The 18,836-nt window shown below is 64.0% G+C and overlaps 1 protein-coding gene across 5 annotated transcripts in view; it reads left to right on the top strand.

The window, feature by feature from the left end:
• The window catches only part of PLXNB2 (plexin B2), a 29,502-nt gene extending 13,221 nt beyond the window's left edge, over positions 1-16,281 (top strand). For 4 of the 5 annotated variants that reach the window (XM_081822700.1, XM_081822703.1, XM_081822702.1 and 1 more), the window contains 35 exons: positions 2,717-3,803; positions 4,163-4,345; positions 4,432-4,560; positions 5,162-5,262; positions 5,361-5,487; positions 5,844-5,997; positions 6,585-6,699; positions 6,780-6,888; positions 6,970-7,071; positions 7,568-7,660; positions 7,923-8,004; positions 8,085-8,245; positions 8,353-8,501; positions 8,659-8,767; positions 8,878-9,014; positions 9,149-9,319; positions 9,730-9,859; positions 9,971-10,198; positions 10,287-10,463; positions 10,558-10,697; positions 10,817-10,917; positions 11,105-11,334; positions 11,448-11,629; positions 11,939-12,005; positions 12,156-12,302; positions 12,814-12,970; positions 13,106-13,206; positions 13,293-13,377; positions 13,649-13,803; positions 13,886-14,046; positions 14,124-14,271; positions 14,651-14,715; positions 14,894-14,969; positions 15,269-15,343; positions 15,423-16,281. In XM_081822700.1, coding sequence (XP_081678826.1) covers positions 2,730-3,803; positions 4,163-4,345; positions 4,432-4,560; positions 5,162-5,262; positions 5,361-5,487; positions 5,844-5,997; positions 6,585-6,699; positions 6,780-6,888; positions 6,970-7,071; positions 7,568-7,660; positions 7,923-8,004; positions 8,085-8,245; positions 8,353-8,501; positions 8,659-8,767; positions 8,878-9,014; positions 9,149-9,319; positions 9,730-9,859; positions 9,971-10,198; positions 10,287-10,463; positions 10,558-10,697; positions 10,817-10,917; positions 11,105-11,334; positions 11,448-11,629; positions 11,939-12,005; positions 12,156-12,302; positions 12,814-12,970; positions 13,106-13,206; positions 13,293-13,377; positions 13,649-13,803; positions 13,886-14,046; positions 14,124-14,271; positions 14,651-14,715; positions 14,894-14,969; positions 15,269-15,343; positions 15,423-15,527 — 5,526 coding nt within the window. In that variant the 5' untranslated portion in view covers positions 2,717-2,729 and the 3' untranslated portion in view covers positions 15,528-16,281. The remainder of the gene's footprint in view (positions 1-2,716; positions 3,804-4,162; positions 4,346-4,431; positions 4,561-5,161; positions 5,263-5,360; positions 5,488-5,843; positions 5,998-6,584; positions 6,700-6,779; positions 6,889-6,969; positions 7,072-7,567; positions 7,661-7,922; positions 8,005-8,084; positions 8,246-8,352; positions 8,502-8,658; positions 8,768-8,877; positions 9,015-9,148; positions 9,320-9,729; positions 9,860-9,970; positions 10,199-10,286; positions 10,464-10,557; positions 10,698-10,816; positions 10,918-11,104; positions 11,335-11,447; positions 11,630-11,938; positions 12,006-12,155; positions 12,303-12,813; positions 12,971-13,105; positions 13,207-13,292; positions 13,378-13,648; positions 13,804-13,885; positions 14,047-14,123; positions 14,272-14,650; positions 14,716-14,893; positions 14,970-15,268; positions 15,344-15,422) is intronic. The other variant, XM_081822699.1, reaches the window with a different exon arrangement.
• The last annotated feature ends 2,555 nt before the right edge of the window (positions 16,282-18,836 follow it).

Below are 18,836 nucleotides of genomic sequence, written 5' to 3'. Positions count from 1 at the left end.
TAGGTCCACGTGGGGCGATCCACCCGACCACCGACCGCTGCCCAGGCCGCTGCCGACCACTGCTGACTGCTGCCGGGGTGGCCTGGACTCCGGCCCCGCCCCCGCGCCCCGTCCCCGCCCGCCTGCACTCCCTCCCTGGGCCCCGGGAACATTCCATTCATTCCGAGCTCCAGCAGGCCGGTGGGAGCCGACAGGGGCCCGGGTCGCGGCGGCGGCGACGCGGGGACCCGGGTGAGCGCGGCCGGGTGGGGGAGGGCCAGCCTGGGCAGGAGGCCGAGGGGCTGGGAGGCCCACGTCCCCACCCCCTTCGCCCTAGGCGGCGACGCAGAGTGGACTTTGGGCCCTGACACTGCGCTAAGGGTTGGGGGAGGGCGAGGGGGCGGGTCTTTGGGCGCTTTCCTTCCCCGGGAGGGACGGGGGAGGGACTGTACCCGTGGGCACCCAAGTGGCCAGGGCGGCCAGGGCCTGGTGCGCCTGGTTCTGCGCAGTCTCAGAGTCAGGGACAGCCCGGCTCCACGCCTGGGGATCTCCCAGACTGTGCTCGCCTCTCCCCCAGAGAGGGGTCTGCAGAGGTAGGGACCCCTACCGTTCAGTGGGATGCCCTGAAGGGCTTGTGAAATCTTCCTATCTCTGACTAAAGCCGTGACCATCTCCCCTATCAGGGGTCACCCTGGCTCTCCTCCTACCACCCTGCCTTGGGCCACCTTCACTTCACCCTGGTACTGCCCAGCCTTCTGCCCCAGGCAGCCAGGGTCTCCTTACCAGGTCCCTGCTGTCTCCCCTTCTGGACATGCTCCAGGTAACCTGTGGGTAGCCCCTTTTCCAGTGGTTGGTGAGGAGGGCATGTGAGGTCACCAGGGGCCAGGCAAGAACTCTGCACTCCAGTACAAGGTGGGGGTTCCCTGCAGGGGCAGCAGGGGCCCTGCAGTGATTCTGAGGTAGAGAGGGCTTTGTCAGTTGGTTGCTTCTTGGTTATACTTCCTCGAGAGGTTTGAGGAAGGTTGTGGATACTCGGAACTGAGGGATGCGGGGGGGATGGCGAACAGCCACAGCCTGGGGCCTGAGCAAAGAAGGAAGCCGGCTTGATGGAAGAATCACAGGTTCCATGAGAAAAAGCCAATTCATTCCAGTAAACACAGCTTTGCCCAAAGCCGGTGCTCCAAAGAAATGTCTCCTCAGATGCTTTTCTGCCTTCCTGGAAGAGATGGACAGGACACGGGGCAAGTCAGGATGTGGACAGGGTAGTAGAAAAGAAATTGTTTCTCGGGGGAATAAGAGCCTATCCAGGGAGGTGGTGTTTAAGGAGGCCACAAAGGATGAACCAGCTCCTCTCCAAGTGCAGTGTGGGCTGCACTAGGGAGTCTGGGAGGCCAGGGCCTGGGCCCTGCATTCCCTTCTGCCATCCGGGTCTGGCCCCACTCAGGCATAGGGTAATAATGCAGGTCTGCCCTAAATGTCATGCCAGACGCAGGCAGATTACAGTGGATGCAAGGGTGAGCGCTCATGCACGCATCTGGAGAGGGCACTTTGTGGGGTGCCAGCAGAGGATTGTACAGGGGGTTCTGACCAAGACAGAGCAGGTCACCCAAGGTGGGAGGTTTGGGACAGCCCCAAGATGGAAGAGGCCTAGAGGCAGAATGGCCCTGCCTGAGTTTCCCGAGATCCCTGTGTCCCTGAGTTGGGGAGGGAGAACCACATACGCTCTGGTCCTCTCATCTGGGGACACTTTTGTCTCACCCTGGCTTTAGCAGCTCATCCCTTGTACACATGGACACATGCGTGGGCCTGCGTATGTGCAGGAACGTGCCCAGACAGACACCTGCACAGTGGCTCGGCCCGCCCCAGCCCTGCAGGCAGCACACTCACTGTAGACTCCAGGCTCTCCCCCTCTCGGAGAGCTGGTGGATTCTGGAAATTCCTCCCAGGGTCCTGCTTCCTGTGTGCCTACACCTGAGTGTCCGCCGTGGGGAGCGCATAGGCAGGGTGGACGGACTGTTGTGGGTTCCTCTGCTGGTTCACCAGGGGGAGGGAGCCTGGAGGCCAGGGGAGGTAGGTGGGGAGGCAGGGCTGAGCTGAGGTCCGAGTGGCTCTGGTGGGCAAATATAAATAAATGTGTGCTGGGGGCACGTGGCAGAAGAGTGTGCAACTCTTGATCTCGGGGTTGAGTTAAGCCCCATGTTGGATGTAGAGATTACTTAAAAAAAAAAAAAAGTGTGTGCACCTTCCCTAATCCACACCGTTGGTTCCTTCTTTCCATTGGTTTTCTCTGTGTCTCTTGGGAGAATGCACCATGTGCAGAGAGTCAGGTGTGCAACAGGTGTGCGGTTTGCATGTCCAGGGCCTGTCCCCTGTCAGCCTGGGCTTGTGCTCTGGGGTTTATGGAGCCCTGCGGTCACAAGGTGTGGGGAGGACACCTGCGTGAGTACCTGGGAGACTGTGTAGAGGAGGCGCTCCACTGCCTTGGAGGTGAGCCTGCAGGTGCTTTGACCCTGGTCAGTAGGTTGGGTTATAGGTTGAGCTTCTTGAGAAGGGCTGGGAGTCAGTCTCCTTGGAGAGGAGGACGACAGGGGGGCGGGCACTCCAGGTGTATCCTGCACGGCCCTGACCCTCGCTGGCCTGTGTTCTCGTTTTTTGGGCAGAGTCTGGAGGGGGTGCTTCCTCTGCATGGGGGGCTCCTCCAAGCGAGGACTCCCCTGACCCTTCTTTCTTCCCACAGGGTGCTGGGGGCGATGGCTCTGCAGCTCTGGGCCCTGACCCTCCTGGGCCTGGCGGGCGCAGGTGCAGGCCTGCGGCCCCGAAAGCTGGACATCTTCCGCAGCGACACCGAGCTGAACCACCTGGTTGTGGACGAGGCATCGGGCGTGGTGTACGTGGGGGCCGTGAATGTGCTCTACCAGCTGACTCCTGACCTGCAGCTGGGGCAGCAGGCGGTCACGGGCCCGGCCCGGGACAATAAGAAGTGCACGCCGCCCATTGAACAGAGCCAGTGCCACGAGGCTGTGCTCACCGACAACACCAACCAGCTCCTGCTGCTCGACCCGCCCGGGAAGCGCCTCGTCGAGTGCGGCAGCCTCTTCAAGGGCATCTGTGCCCTGCGCGCTCTGAGCAACATCTCCACCCGCCTCTTCTATGAGGACGGTAGTGGCGAGAAGTCCTTTGTGGCCAGCAACGATGAGAGTGTGACCACGGTGGGGCTGGTGAGCGCCACGAGCCCTGGTGGTGAAAGGGTTCTGTTCGTGGGCAAAGGCAATGGGCCCCATGACAACGGCATCATCGTGAGCACCCGCCTGCTGGACCGGGCCGAGGGCAGGGAGGCCTTCGAGGCCTACACGGACCACGCCACCTACAAGGCCGGATACCTGTCCACCAACACGCAGCAGTTCGTGGCTGCCTTTGAGGATGGCCTCTACGTTTTCTTCGTCTTCAACCAGCAGGACAAGCACCCGCCCCGTAACCGCACGCTCCTGGCTCGCATGTGCAAGCAAGACCCCTTCTATTACTCCTACCTGGAGATGGACCTGGAGTGCCTTGACCCCAGCGACCCCCAGGCCCCTGCCTTTGGCACCTGCTTGGCGGCCTCTCTGGCTGTGCTCAGTACCAGCAGGGTGCTGTATGCCGTCTTCAGCAGGGACGGCCGGAGCGGTGGGGGGCCCCGTGCGGGCCTCTGCCTGTTCCCGCTGGACGAGGTCCATGCCAAGATGGAGGCCAGCCGCAATGCCTGCTACGCTGGCACCCGGGAGGCGGGCCGCGACACCTTCTACAAGCCCTTCCACGGCGAGATCCAGTGTGGCGGCCACGGGCTGGTATGTGGCCTGCGCACCTGCTCCCACAGGCCGGCCCGGCCTGCGTCTGTGTGGGTCTGCGTGCTGCTGCTGCTGCCGGCGTGTCCCGGGCCCCCAGCTCGTGGGGCCCAGGGGGGCGGTGTGTGTGAGGGGTCCCTGTGTCGGGTCCGCCCCGCGGGCACTGCTTCTTCCAGGGGTCCGATCAGTGCCAGGCCCGTGCTGGGCATCGGCCGTGCGGTGCCTGCTTGGGGGGGCCCCTGATTCCACGGACCCTTGGTCCTGGGGACGTGTGTGGGGACCACAGGTGCCGGGATCCCTCGTGGGGAGGGCGTCCGGAGCAGGGGATGTGTACCCAGGGCTGACGACACCATGGTCCGCAGGGCGCCAGTGAGAGCTTCCCGTGTGGCTCTGAGCACCTGCCTTACCCGCTGGGCAGCAGAGACGGACTGACAGCCATGGCCGTGCTGCAGCGTGGCGGCCTGAACCTGACAGCCGTGGTGGTGACCGCAGAGAATGGCCACACCGTTGCCTTCCTGGGCACCTCCGATGGCCGGGTCCTCAAGGTGAGGCCTGGGGCTGGGGCAGGGCGGCTCCCGGGGGGCCATCTGCGCAAGACCCCCGTCTCACGCACCTGCCCTCACACCTGCAGGTGTACCTTGCCCCGGATGGCAGCTCCGCGGAGTATGGCTCCATCCTCGTGGAGATCAACAAGAGAATCAAGCGGGACCTGGTGCTGTCCCCGGATCTGGCCAGTCTTTACGCCATGACCCAGGACAAGGTGGGCCTGTGGATGCCCTGGAGAAGGGGCCTTGGTGGTCCAGGCCACTGTGAGAGGCCTAGAAGGGGGTGGGGGAGGATGGGAAGATTTCCCGGCGGCATCTTGACCCTGTGTCTCTCTAGTGCCTTCTTTGTGTCTGAAACTCGGTTTTGTCTGTGGCCCTGCCCCAGTTCCATTCTGACAGGGGCCCCCCAGTTTATTGGGGGGCTGGTATAAGAGCCCTTCAAGGTGGTCTTGGGAGTATCCAGGTCGGCCAGGTGCCTCTTCCGGAGAGTGGGGTTAAAGGGCCTGAGCTGGCGCGGGGAGGCACCACAGCTGGGACCCCCATGGTTTCTGGGACCCCACGCTATCCCAGGCCAACCATAGCCACAGGGTAGGCCCATTCTGAGCCTGGAGGGCAACTGCTGCTGGACCCTCACCAGCAGGCCTTGCGTGGGTGTCAGGCTTTTAAGGCTCAGAGAGAAAGGTGGGATCAAGCCCATGACCCCAGGAATACCGGGGCCAGACAGGCAGGTCCTCGTGGCTGCCACCGTCCCACTCACTGTCCTGTTGCAGGTCCTCGTGGCTGCCATCGTCCCACTCACTGTCCTGTTGCCCTCAGGTTTTCCGGTTCCCCGTGCAGGACTGTCTGAGCTATCCAACCTGCGAACAGTGCCGCAGCTCCCAGGACCCCTACTGCGGCTGGTGCGTCGTTGAGGGACGGTGAGTGCCCGGTACTCTGGGGGTCTCAGCCCTGCCCTGGGGGGCCTGGGGGTTTGGCTGACTAGGGCCAGGACTGAGGCCACCCTCTGCCCCTGTAGATGCACCAGGAGGGCCGAGTGCTCACGGGCTGAGGAGAGCGGCCACTGGCTGTGGAGCCGTGACGAGTCCTGTGTAGCCATCACCGGGGCCCAGCCACAGAACATGAGCCGGCGGGCGCAGGGGGAGGTGCGTGGTGGGGGTGGGCAGGGGTCGGGGGTTGGGCAGAGGTGGGGCTCCTGCTGGCCTGGGGCTGTTGGGTCGTCCAGGAGTACCGTGGCGTATTCTCTCTCTCTCTGGCCTGGGCTCTGGGCACTGAGCCTGAGGACAGGGAGCCTTTCCTTTGTTGGGTTCCCCTGGCCCTTGTGACCTGGGGGGGCCCCATTCTAGGAGTTGCTGGTGTGCCCCCCAGGGGCCTGTTCTCAGTGCGATGGAGCCTTTTCCAAGGGGCCAGCTTATGTGTGCACACAGGAGTGCCAGAGAGCAGGACTGTGGGCAGGTGCCCGGGGCAGAGGTCCTGGTGTGAGCCGCACGCCCTTCCCCAGGTGCAGCTGACCGTCAGTCCCCTCCCAGCCCTGAGCGACGAGGACCAACTGCTGTGCCACTTTGGTGACTCACCAGCACACCCTGCCCGCGTGGAGGGGGATGCCGTCATCTGCAACTCCCCACGTACCATTCCTAACACGCCGCCCGGCCAGGGTGAGGCCCCCGTGCAGCTGCTGGGTGGGCACCTCCGGTCCCAGGGGTGCAGGCTGAGGTGGAGAGAGCACCTGCCTGGCTGGATCGAGATGGAGGCCCACAAGCGGTTCTGGTTCTGGAATCCCTGAGCCGTGGGTGTGGGGGCCGTGTGCTCTTGGCACCAGGGGGCTGCCCGGCTTTGGGCTTTGCTGTCCATGCTGAAGCCCCTCACGCCTCCCCAGCCCCGTCCAGCTTGAGATGGGTGGGGCTCTGAGTGTGGCCAGCGGGGGACGGCTTGCTGGTGCAGCAGGGGCCCGGCCGTGCTCTGCCCCAGGTGCTGAGGAACCACGACCCTCAGTGCCTGTAGGGACAGAGAGAGGGTCCAGGAGCCCAGAGCTGGGAGCCGGCGCTGGAGCCGAGATCTGATAGCGCTGGCGGGCCCAGCTGAGCCCAGTGCGAGTCACAGACCAGGGATTCCACCCTGGGCCCGTGGGAGCTGCGGTGGGGTGAGGATTTGGCTACAGAGGCCCAGTGCCCGCCTGCCCCCACCATGCCAGCCCTGTGTGCTGAGGCCCCTGCCTGATGCCGTCCTGATCTCCTGTTTACAGACCACGTGGCTGTGAACATCCAGCTCCTCTTCAGACGTGGCAGCATCTTCCTCACTTCCCATCTGTACCCCTTCTACGACTGCCGGGAGGCCATGAGCCTGGCAGAGAACCTGCCGTGAGTGTCTTGCTGGCCCAGTGTTCCCATTGCCCAGTCCCCACTGTGGGCCCCGCACTCCTCACCACCCTCTCCCCCAGGTGCATCTCCTGCGCGAGCAACCGCTGGACCTGCCAGTGGGACCTGCGCTACCATGAGTGTCGGGAGGCCTCCCCCAACCCTGAGGATGGCATTGTCCGCGCCCACATGGTGAGGGGCTGTGAGCACCCTGCAGGAGCTGGGCTGCTTGGCCATGGCCAGGCAGCCCTTCAGCAGCCTTCTTCTCTCCAGGAGGACAACTGCCCCCAGTTCCTGAACCCCAGCCCACTGGTCATCCCCATGAACCATGAGACGGATGTAACCTTCCAGGGGAAGAACCTGGACACAGTGAAGGTGGCAGGAGCTTGTGGGGTGCTGCCCTGGGGCAGGGCCTGCCCAATGAGGAAATGCCTGGGGGCCCAGCAGGGGCCATGGGGCTAGTGCAGTGTCCGAGCGGCTCGTTCAGAGCCATTTTCCTGCAACACCAAAGTCCAGGTGCCTGGTGCGCATTCGAGCTTCCCCTGGCTCGGGACTCAGCACACGAGGGAGGTGCTCCACGTGTATTTGGGGACAGAAGGCAGCAGAGAGGCATTCGAATGGGCCTGGAGAACATAGGCAGAGAGCAACAGACGAGTGGGTTTGGGGTGTTGAGTGCTGGGCAGCTGGGACGCTACTTGGTGAGGCGGGAGCAGGGCCGTGCTTCGGGGTTGACCGAGACGGGTCTGTCTGGGAGGGCCGGGTGCTCAGTTGGGATGGGAGTGCCCGACTGATGGGGGTGGGGCACAGAGAGGGTTCGGGGAGGGCAGGGTGGGAGGCCTGGCTGGGCCGTCCTGACCTCACTGCCTTGTAGGGCTCCTCTTTGCACGTGGGCAGCGACCTACTCAAGTTTGAGGAGCCTGTGAGCACGCAGGAACCAGGAACCTTCTTCTTTCGGACCCCAAAGGTGTGGCTCCCAGGGCAGGCGGGCCAGGCTGCTGGGTCCCGAGGAAGGCCTTGGGGGCGGGGTAGGGGATGCAGAGGGGGGGCCTTGGAATGTCTGTGTGTCCTGCCACCTGCCTGGAATCAAAGTGATCCTTTGTATGTCTGAGGCTCCAGCTTCCTGCCACCTGGAGGCCTCCCCCTGCTGCCCCTCGGCTGTGGGGGACTCCGTGGGCCAAACTAGGGGTGGGAGCAGGAAGGACAGTGTGTCCCTGCGTGTCCCCCAGCTGTCCCATGATGCCAACGAGACGCTGCCTTTGCACCTGTATGTCAAGTCCTACGGCCAGAATGTCGACAGCAAGCTCCAAGGTGGGTGGGGTGGGCAGCTGGGGCTGGGTGGGGAGCAGGAAGCAGGGTGGCCCGCTGACCACTGGCTGCTTCCTCCGCAGTCACCCTCTACAACTGCTCCTTTGGCCGTGGTGACTGCAGTCTGTGCCTGGCGGCCAGCCCCGAGTACAAGTGTGTGTGGTGTGCGGGGCAGGGCAGGTGTGTGTACGAGGCTCTCTGCCTCAACAGCACCTCCGAGTGCCCAGCACCCGTCATCACCAGGGTGAGCCCTTGTGCCTGCCTGGCGGGGAGGGTCCCCGGCCTGCCCGCCTCCCCCACACAGCCCCGCCTGCCCCAGCCGCTGGGTCAGCTGGGCTCTGCCAATTCCAGATCCACCCTGAGACGGGCCCGCTGGGCGGGGGCATCCGAATCACCATCCTTGGGTCCAATTTGGGGGTCAGAGCAGAGGACGTCCAGAGGGTGACCGTGGCGGGCCAGAACTGCGTCTTTGAGCCGGAGCGCTATTCCGTGTCCACCCGGTGAGTGGGCGGCCTGAAGCCTGGGCTCCACTGGCTGGGCTGGGGGGGCCAGGTGATCCGGGTGGGCGAAGGAGGAGGACGGGATGCAGGCGTGCATGGGTGCCCAGGGCTCGCACACCCACCGCTGAGTGTCCCACCTTGTCTGTGAATCACCCAGGATCGTGTGCGCCGTAGAGGCCGCCGCGGGGCCCATCACAGGGGGCGTCGTGGTGGACGTCAGTGGGAAGCTGGGTCACTCACCACCCCACGTCCAGTTCACCTACCAGGTAAGGGCCTGGCCTCTCGACCATTGAGGGTCACGTGTTGATGTGGGGTGGGGTGGGGTCGAGGCTCCAGCGCCCCAGCCCTGATCCGAGTGAATCTGTTGCTCCTCCAGCAGCCCCAGCCCCTCAGTGTGGAGCCAAAGCAGGGGCCACAGGCAGGCGGCACCACGCTGACCATCAGTGGTACCCACCTGGACACAGGCTCCGAGGAAGACGTGCGGGTGACCCTCAGTGACGTCCCGTGTAAAGTGTGGGTGTCACCTGCGGGCTGGGGCTCTCTGGTCTGACCCTGAGTCTGCCCTGGAGTGGGCCATAGAGCCAGCCTGACCCACTGACCCCCTGGCCTGGGGCTGGGCTTGACGCTGACTTGCAACCCCCCCCCAGGACGCAGTTCGGGGCACAGCTCCAGTGTGTCACTGGCCCGCAGTCCATTCTGGGGGAGCTGCCCCTGGAGATTTACTACGGGGGCTCCCGGGTGCCCAGCCCTGGTGTCATCTTCACCTACCGCGAGAATCCCGTGCTGCGGGCCTTCGAACCGCTGCGAAGCTTCGTCAGGTGTGGCCTCCGTCTCCTCCCTGGGGGCAGTGGTGCCAGCTACAGGACCCCCTCACCACCCCCACCCCCTTCCGCTACTTCCCAGGCACCCTCTGCCTGCCGGGCTTGTGAGGATGTGGTAGGGCTGGGCCTCCAGAGAAGCCCACTGCACCCCCAGATCCGCTTCCTTCTAGAAACCCAGATGGGCAGCGCTCCTCCCACTTCTGACAAGCGCTGGCAGTGGTCACAGTCCTGTGCTCAGAGCTTGACCCCCAACCCTGTCTCAGCCGCATGAATACCCAAGAGCAGAGTGGGGCTGGGGACTCCAGACCCTGCCCTCCCCCAGCCCACCGTGTGGCCAGCATCTGGGTTGGGGAGCTGCTTGCCGAGTCATGCCCACTCAGGCACGGCCTCCCCACCCCCGTCCCCAGTGGTGGCCGTAGCATCAACGTCACGGGGCAGGGCTTCAGCCTGATCCAGAGATTCGCCATGGTGGTCATAGCCGAGCCCCTGCAGTCCTGGCGGCGGCGGCGGGAGGCCGGACCTCTGCAGCCCGTGACGGTCAGTCTTGGTGTTGGCGGGGGACTCAGCTCCAACGTGGCCCGCTCAGCAAGTGCAGGGCAGGGATGGGGCCTGGGCCACGCGGCCTGACAGCCTGGCCTCGGCCTGCAGGTCGTGGGCAAGGAGTACATATTCCACAACGACTCCAAGGTCGTGTTCTCGTCCCCCGCGGTCCCCGAGGAGCCCGAGGCCTACAATCTCACTGCACTCATCCAGATGGACGGGCACCGGGCCCTGCTCAGGACCGAGGCCGGTGCCTTCGAGTACGTGGCCGACCCCACCTTTGAGAACTTCACGGGGGGTGTCAAGAAGCAGGTCAACAAGCTCATCCATGCCCGGGTGAGGACTGGCCACAGCCTGGGGGGTCCGCAGGGGAGGCAGCCCGAGCTCTGGTCCCTGACTCCCTCCTGGTCCCTGGGACCCGCAGGGCACTAATCTGAACAAGGCAATGACGCTTCACGAGGCCGAGGCGTTTGTGGGAGCTGAGCGCTGCGTCATGAAGACACTGACCGAGACGGATCTGTACTGTGAGCCTCCAGAGGTGCAGCCGCCCCCCAAGCGGCGGCAGAAGCGGGACACCACACACAACCTGCCGGAGTTCATTGTGCGTGTGGTCACGTGGGCGCGGCTTGGGCTGGGGTGGGGGCACGGAGGGGCCCAGCCACACGGGTCCTTGCTGAGCCCGCCCCTCCCTGCAGGTGAAGTTTGGCTCCCGAGAGTGGGTTCTGGGCCGCGTGGAGTATGACACGAGGGTGAGCGACGTGCCCCTCAGCCTCATCCTGCCGCTGGTCATCGTGCCCATGGTGGTGGTCATCGCTGTGTCTGTCTACTGCTACTGGTGAGCCCCTCCCCCTCCTGCTTGGCCCCTCTGGCCACGCAGCCAGCATGACACAGAGGCTCGGAGCCATCGGGTGGCCTGCCCCAGGCCAGGCCCCGTCAACCTCCCTGTGCCGGCAGGAGGAAGAGCCAACAGGCAGAGCGCGAGTACGAGAAGATCAAGTCCCAGCTGGAGGGCTTGGAGGAGAGCGTGCGCGACCGTTGCAAGAAGGAGTTTACAGGTAGGGTCGCCTGGCAGGGGCAGGCAGGATCTTCGGGCTGCCCAGACCCCGGGGTCCCCAAGGGCACGTCTTGGGGACTGGAACGCAGGGGAGGACGACCTTGAAAGAGGCTGCATCCGGAGAGGCAGAGGTGGGCGGGGTGGCCGGCGGTTGGCGGCTGGGACGCCTCACCCTGACCTCCCCCCAGACCTGATGATCGAGATGGAGGACCAGACCAACGATGTGCACGAGGCAGGCATCCCCGTGCTGGACTACAAGACCTACACCGACCGCGTCTTCTTCCTGCCCTCCAAGGACGGCGACAAGGATGTGATGATCACGGGCAGGCTGGACATCCCGGAGTCGCGGCGGCCTGTGGTGGAGCAGGCTCTGTACCAGTTCTCCAACCTGCTCAACAGCAAGTCCTTCCTGGTCACTGTGAGTGGGGCCGGGTCTGTGCGCGGGTTGGGGAGGGGCAAGCAGAGCCTCCGGCCGCGGAAGGAACACTGGGCCAGGGTGCTCACATGGTCTTCGGCTGGGGGCCCTCGCAGTTCATCCACACCCTGGAGAGCCAGCGCGAGTTCTCCGCCCGCGCCAAGGTCTACTTCGCATCCCTGCTGACCGTGGCGCTGCATGGGAAACTGGAGTATTACACAGACATCATGCGCACGCTCTTCCTGGAGCTCATGGAGCAGTACGTGGTGGCCAAGAACCCCAAGCTGATGCTGCGCAGGTGTGTGGGCGGGCTGCGTGGATGGAGGTGGGGGCGGGGCGGGGCTGATCCCAGCACCTGGGCTGCCAAGAGATGGAGGCGGGCAGGAGGCACGGCAGGGCACGGCAGTCTCTGCTGGTCCCCTTGGCATCAGCTCTTGGTAGGATGGGGTGGAAGATGATGAGTCCAGCACGTGGTCACTCCAGGCTGTGTGTGTGCATTCAGACGGGGACCCAGGGCCTGGGTGGGCGTCCTGTGGGTGCCTGGAGGAGCCGGCTGGGCCCCAGGGCGCTGAGGGATCCCTTGGCAAACACCTCTTTGCCTCTGCAGGTCTGAGACGGTGGTAGAAAGGATGCTGTCCAACTGGATGTCCATCTGCCTGTATCAGTACCTCAAGGTGGGTTCCAGGTGGCCGGCCAGGGTTGGGGCAGGAGTGAGGTGGTGCTCTCCCCGCCCTCCCCCACACGCCCACATGCCTGTGTAGCATCGCCAGGTGGGTCCGGCACGGTCAGTTCTACCATGGCTGAAGTGCCCTCTGTTGCTCCAGGACAGTGCCGGCGAGCCTCTGTACAAGCTTTTCAAGGCCATCAAGCATCAGGTGGAGAAGGGGCCAGTAGACGCTGTGCAGAAGAAGGCCAAATACACCCTCAATGATACGGGGCTGCTGGGGGATGACGTGGAGTATGCGCCCCTGGTGAGCCCGGCGCCGAGGGAGGGGCTGGCGTGGGTCTGAGAGACTCCTCTTGGTGTTGCCAAGTTCTGGGCCAGCCTCAGTCCCAGAAGCTGGGTGCTGTTCGTGGACTCACATGGGCGCAGCTGGGTTCAGGCAGGGGTTGTGAGTCGCCTGCGGGGGTCTCTAGAGAGAGGCTCTGTGTGTCCTGGGCACCTGGGTCTGCTGCAGGCGTGTGTGGGGCCTGGGCATCCAGGTGTGCCTGGTGGTGAGCTCGTGTGCACAGATGGGAGACAGCGTGGGGCACGTGATGCCCAGGAGTCGGCGCTCCCTGAGCTACTCTGTTCTCTGTCCTGTTGAGCCAGGGCTTGGGACAGGGCCAGGCCAGGCCGCCCCAGATGTTCTCAGGGCTCAGAGCCACCCCCGCTCCTCCACCTGAGGGTGTGGCCATGAGGGCCCCGAGGCTGCTCCCACCTTGGCAGGCAGTGAGAGCTAGGGCCCCCACACTGGCTCTTCACCCTGTGTCCTCTGGCAGACGGTGAGTGTGATCGTCCAGGATGAAGGGGCCGACGCCATTCCAGTCAAGGTCCTCAACTGTGACACCATCTCCCAGGTCAAGGAAAAGATCATTGACCAGGTGTACCGCACACAGCCATGCTCCCGATGGCCTAAGGCTGACAGTGTGGTGCTTGGTGAGCAAGGCCCCTGGGTCCCCTGGCGGTGGGTCCTGCCCTCAAACCCTGGTTGGGCAGGTGGGGTGCAGGGACAGCTGGAGGGAGCTGGGTGCTGTGCGGCTGGGCTCCAGGTGTCGTGCCGTGTCCTTCCAGAGTGGCGTCCTGGATCCACAGCCCAGATCCTGTCAGACCTGGACCTGACCTCTCAGCGGGAGGGCCGGTGGAAACGCATCAACACCCTGATGCACTACAACGTGAGTGCTGGTGCTGGGGCATGGGGAGGGCCGGGCTGCCCGCCTTGAGTGGGGGCGAGGCCCACCCTCACGACTGCGTGCGCCAGGTCCGGGATGGAGCCACTCTCATCCTGTCCACGGTGGGAGTCTCCCAACAGCCAGAGGACAGCCAGCCGGACCTGCCTGGGGAGCGTGAGTCCCCCCGCTTTTGCCTTGGCTCTTGTGGGCTCTGGAGGTCTGCGTGGACCAGGGGCCACCCTGTGCCGCCATGGCGGGGTGGGGGCTGCTGAGCTCCAGCCCTTGTCCTTCAGCGCCCCCCCGCTGCCCCCCCTGCAGGCCATGCCCTCGTCCTTCAGCGCCCCCCCGCTGCCCCCCCTGCAGGCCATGCCCTCGTCCTTCAGCTCCCCCCCGCCCCCCTGCAGGCCATGCCCTTGTCCTTCAGCTCCCCCCCGCCCCCCTGCAGGCCATGCCCTCCTAGAGGAGGAGAACCGTGTGTGGCACCTGGTGCGGCCGACGGATGAGGTGGATGAGGGCAGGTCCAAGCGGGGCAGCGTGAAGGAGAAGGAACGCACCAAGGCCATCACGGAGATCTACTTGACCCGCCTGCTCTCCGTCAAGGTGGGCCGCAGTGCACGTGGGCGCTTGCTGCCGGGCCGATGCCCGCCGGGCTCAGCTGAGCCCTTCCCCTACACCCCTGCAGGGCACGCTGCAGCAGTTTGTGGACAACTTCTTCCAGAGCGTCCTGGCGCCCGGGCACGCGGTGCCGCCCGCGGTTAAGTACTTCTTCGACTTCCTGGATGAGCAGGCTGAGAAGCATGACATTAAGGATGAGGACACCATCCACATCTGGAAGACCAACAGGTGGGAGCTCCTCCGTCCCGCAGCCCACTCTGTCCCGGGGTCTCAGCGGCCCCTCACTCCCTGTCGCTCTGCCTCAGTTTACCACTCCGGTTCTGGGTGAACATCCTCAAGAACCCCCATTTCATCTTCGACGTCCACGTTCACGAGGTGGTGGACGCCTCCCTGTCAGTCATCGCCCAGACCTTCATGGACGCTTGTACACGCACAGAGCACAAGCTGAGCCGCGTGAGTGGACCCTGCAGGCCGCTCTGGCGGGGTTGGGGGGTGTGGGCGGTTGCTCAGGAGGCGTGGAGGGACTGGGTGGGGTAGTATCCATGGGTGTGTGGGGGTGACCTGGGGAAGCCGTGGCTGTGATGGGGGTGAGGAGGTGAGGAGAGGTCAGTTTGGGGTGTGGGTTCAGGAGAAAGGCAGGTGGGAGGTAGAGGGCCGGGGGCAGAGCCTGGGACCCCCCGCCTTCACTCGTGGGAACCCACAGAATTGGAAGCCCCCCTCCTGTCTGTGCTAGGCAAGGGTGGCTCCCCGGTTGGGCCTCTGTCCCCCACACACCTTTTGTCTGTTCTGTGGGTGTGCTGAGTGGCTGGGCGCCTGGCTCTGTCCCCCACAGGACTCCCCCAGCAACAAGCTGCTCTACGCCAAGGAGATCTCCACCTACAAGAAGATGGTAGAGGAGTGAGTGCTCCCCTCCCCCCAGCCAGACCCTGGGCACCCACCCTTGACCCCACCCAGTGGGCCCCTGGGGGTGGTTCAGGCCTGTGACTGGGAGGGGCCTCTGCTGGGCAGCTTCAGGTCCAGCCTCCGGGACCCACTGCCCCACCCCTTCCCTAACCGTACCCCCACGCTCCTGCAGTTATTACAAGGGGATCAGGCAGATGGTGCAGGTCAGCGATCAGGACATGAACACACACTTGGCAGAGATTTCCCGGGTAAGAGGAGATGCAGGGGATGAACCAACTGACCCTACCCACACGAAGCACCCCCGCCCTTCCCCCAAAGTCCCCTGCTGAATGGGGCTGGAGACTGTTCTCTGGGGGGTGCCCAACCCCAGATGGGCTGTCCCCTGTGTGTGACCGCTATGCCCTGGGGAGAGGGGTTTGTGAGCAGTGTGTCTGTGTGGACGGGGGAGTATGTCTGTGGCCATCTCACATCCCTCTGACATGCTTGGGACCCTTGGCCTGCTCCTCCGCCCTGGGTCTCACTCTCATTCCCCTCCCCACGCCCCCAGGCACACACAGACTCCCTCAACACCCTTGTGGCCCTGCACCAGCTCTACCAGTACACGCAGAAGTACTATGACGAGGTATGGGGCGTGCTCCGGGGGAGGCAGCCCTCGGGTGGTCCCCTTCCCTGGCCTGCGGTCTGACGTGGCCCACCCTCAGATCATCAACGCCCTGGAGGAGGATCCCGCCGCCCAGAAGATGCAGCTGGCCTTCCGCCTCCAGCAGATCGCGGCTGCACTTGAGAACAAAGTCACAGACCTCTAACCTCTGACCTCTGCCACCACTGTCTCTGGGCACAGGTGCGTGATGCCCCGTGTCAGGCATTGGGCGGCCCTTGGAACACGAGGCCAAGTGGTGAGGCCCTTACCTTTCACCAGCAGAGGAAGAACCCCCGGGCGTCCACGTGTGGGTGCCCGTGGGAGCCCTCTCCTCGGTGTCTGGTGTCTGTAGCATCTTTCTCCTGAGCAATACCAGCACCAGCCCCCTCCTGCAGAACCAGCATCAGGTGTCTGTCACACCTCCCGAGCGATTCGCAAATGTGCCTTACGCCCCTGGCGCTGTGCTGGGTCGCTGGGGGCCGTGGGGCCTCAGCTCCCCTCCCTGAGCACCAGCAGCTGCCTGAGATCCCTGGGTTTGGCCTGTTCGGGTGGGGTGTGAGTGCCTGCAGCCCCCAGGGCCTAGTGCCCAGACTGTGTCTGTCTGCCCCGCCGGGACGGGAGGAGTAAAGCGGTACGATGCCTTCCTGACCTCACCTGGCCTGCCCTGTGGGGCGCTGGCACTCCGGGTGGACTCCGCACCATGGGCCCGACCTCCAAGGTCAAGCTGGACGTCAGACGTCGAGGCCCAGGTGGCCAGAGGGGCCCCAGCAGACGGGGGTCCAGGTTTCCACCTGTCAGACAGGCTGTCCTGGAGGCCCTGCCCAGGTCTGGGGTTCGAGCAGCTCCGCCAGGACCACCCTCACCCCCACCCCCTTTTGTAAATCTTGTTAATTGTAAATCAAATAGAGCTGTCTTTTTCACTCTGCTGGTTGGCTGGGTTCCTCCTGGGGCGGCCGCAGACTGGCTGTCCGTGCTTGCCTGCCCCCGTTGCCAGGCCTGTCCTGCTTGAGATCTTCCTCTGGACACTAGCTCAGGTGGGCAGGTGGTTCCTCTGGGCCGCCAGGGCTGCGTGGGGGCAGGGGAATGTGCAGCGGGGTCCATGCCCTCCCTGCCCTTCCTGCCCTCCCTGCCCGAGGGCTGGGCGAGGAGGTCTGGAGTGTGGAGAGGGGCTGATAGTGATCCCGGAACAGATTGGCTCCAGACTGGCTCCAGACGGGGACAGGGACGGGGACAGGGAGGTGGCTGGGATTGGGTGGATCTGGCGCCATCTGGTGGCGAACATTCCCCGCCTGTCTTGCTTGGGCTGAGTGACTGGACCTGCCCACCCCCCCCAGGGGTAGGCGTGGCTTGGGCTTACTGTCTGGACTTTGAGCTCTCAGGGACCCGTGTCCCCTTTTCTAAGGTGGGGGCACTTCACAGGCATGGTCCAGCCAGCACACATGAAGTCACTGCTGCGTGCAGACCCCACCAGACACTGGCATGACTCTGAGAGAGAGGGCCCTGGGTCCCCCTGCTTAGGCTGTGGGGCCACTAGGGTCAGCTCCTTGGTCCCAAGAACAGCTCCAGGATGACTTAGGACATAAATAAGGCTGAAGGGCCGTGTAACGGAGAGCGAGGGTACCTTTGCCGATGCCTGAGGGAGGGGGTCGTCTGGGATTCTGGTGATGGGGAAAGGGTGTAGCTCCCAGTCCCCATGCTGCAGGCAGGGCCACAGCAGACAGGCCACCCAGTCCCCATGCTGAATGCAGGGCCACAGACAGGCCACCCCGCAGCTCTCAGGCACACGCACGTGTCCACGCACACACAGCATCAGCATGTTGGGCCCCTCACTGAGTAGATACACCTGTTCAGGGCCTGCCCTGAAAGAGCTTTTAATGCTCCGAGGACGCCAACCCAGCAGAAAGGGGATTTCGTGTCTCCAAAACAAGGACGTGGTGGTGGTCCGGCCAGCCTCAGATATGGCTGGATTCAGGTGCTCACATGTTTTCAGGTTTCTGAACTTCCCAGCGTATGCTGCTGTGTCCTCAGACAGTGGGGATGCTGTTCACAGGCAACCCCAGACTGTGTCTTCTCGACTTGGGGCATCGTCGTGGCTGGGGTTGGGCTAGGCCTTGGTCATGAGCCAGCTGTGCACGGGGGCAGCCCCACTGAAGCCACATGGAACAGGTGTGGATATCTCCCGCAAGGAAGGGGTACTAGGCAAACAACTGACATCCCCCATCCCAGGAACCCCAAAATGACACGGTTATGACCCACACTAGGTTCCCTGAGATTCAGCTGTTCAGAAGCATTTGGGGCACAGTCTGGAAGTGCTAAGCTGTGGATGCCTGGGGCAGGGAGGTGGGAACCTAGAGGACGGGGCTTCCAGACTGGACCTCCACAAGCCGCTCCTGTCCCTCCGAAAACTGGACAGCCAGGCAAGAGCTGAGTCAGGACCCCCTTACATTCTGTGAAGCTTAGAGAGAGAGGAAGGGGCTGCAGATCCAACAGATGGGGTTACCCCCCATGGAGGACAGGAGTGTGAAGAGATCCGGGGGGCTGTCCTTTGATGGGGCCAGTGAAGGGTAGAAATTGGGCATGCATGTTGGGGTGCAAGGTGCCGGTGGTGGGGGTCAGGCCAGCTTCGAATAGTCAGGATGCTGACAAACTGAGGGATGACCCACCCTCCTGTTTCTACTTCCCCAGTTCCTCCTAATGTGGGGGGGCAGGGAGGCAAGGATGGGTGGAAGCCACACACAACCTCAGTGACCCTTCCAAGTTGCAGAAAATGGCCTAAGGCCATGCCCTGCTTGCTAAACATCATGAACATCCCCCCCCATCACCTGGCCCCCATGACAGGAGGTCATTCTGACCTCAGAAGCGCCAGCCAGGAGACCAGCAAGTGGCCAAAAAAGGGTGGCCTGGACCAGTGGAGGGGAAAAGTGGACATGGAGACAAGGAGTGGGATCTTGATATTGAGGGGCAACTGAATCCCAGGGGAGGGTGGAGGGAGACAGGGATGGGGGTCCTCAGGCCCAAGGCTGATGTCTGGGGAGGAAGCTCTTCCGCCTGGCTTCCCCACTTGTGCTCCGGCTCACACCTGAAGCACCTGCCACCCCCCACCACCCCACGCACACACGCTGCTGCTCTCCACTCCACGCCACCCACTTCTCTGGGCTCAGGCCTCTCTCACCCAGGCCAAGCAACAGTCGTTCTGGACCTGGTGGCCAGGATGGTGCTGTGAACATGTCCAGCAGGGCTCCCCAATAGCCTGAGAACAAAAATGAAATCCCTGCTGTGGCCCCACCCAGCCTGCCACAACCCTCCAGCCCACCACCATCCTCTTCTGTTCAAGTCAGGCAGAGTCCTGGAGAGTCGGGACCGTGGACGCTTGGCCCAGCTCCACCGGCGTCTCCTCTCCAGGGGACTTCCTGACCTGTCCGGCCCTGTGGCCTCTCCCCACCCTAACCACCACCGGAAACCCCCTGGTTACCCC

Source organism: Leptonychotes weddellii, chromosome 5, assembly GCF_054177405.1.
Source record: "Leptonychotes weddellii isolate Sample4059 chromosome 5, ASM5417740v2, whole genome shotgun sequence".
Lineage (NCBI taxonomy): Eukaryota > Metazoa > Chordata > Mammalia > Carnivora > Phocidae > Leptonychotes > Leptonychotes weddellii.
The sequence above is the reverse complement of the archived record's forward strand: the minus strand, read 5'-3'. Positions and strand labels throughout refer to the sequence as shown.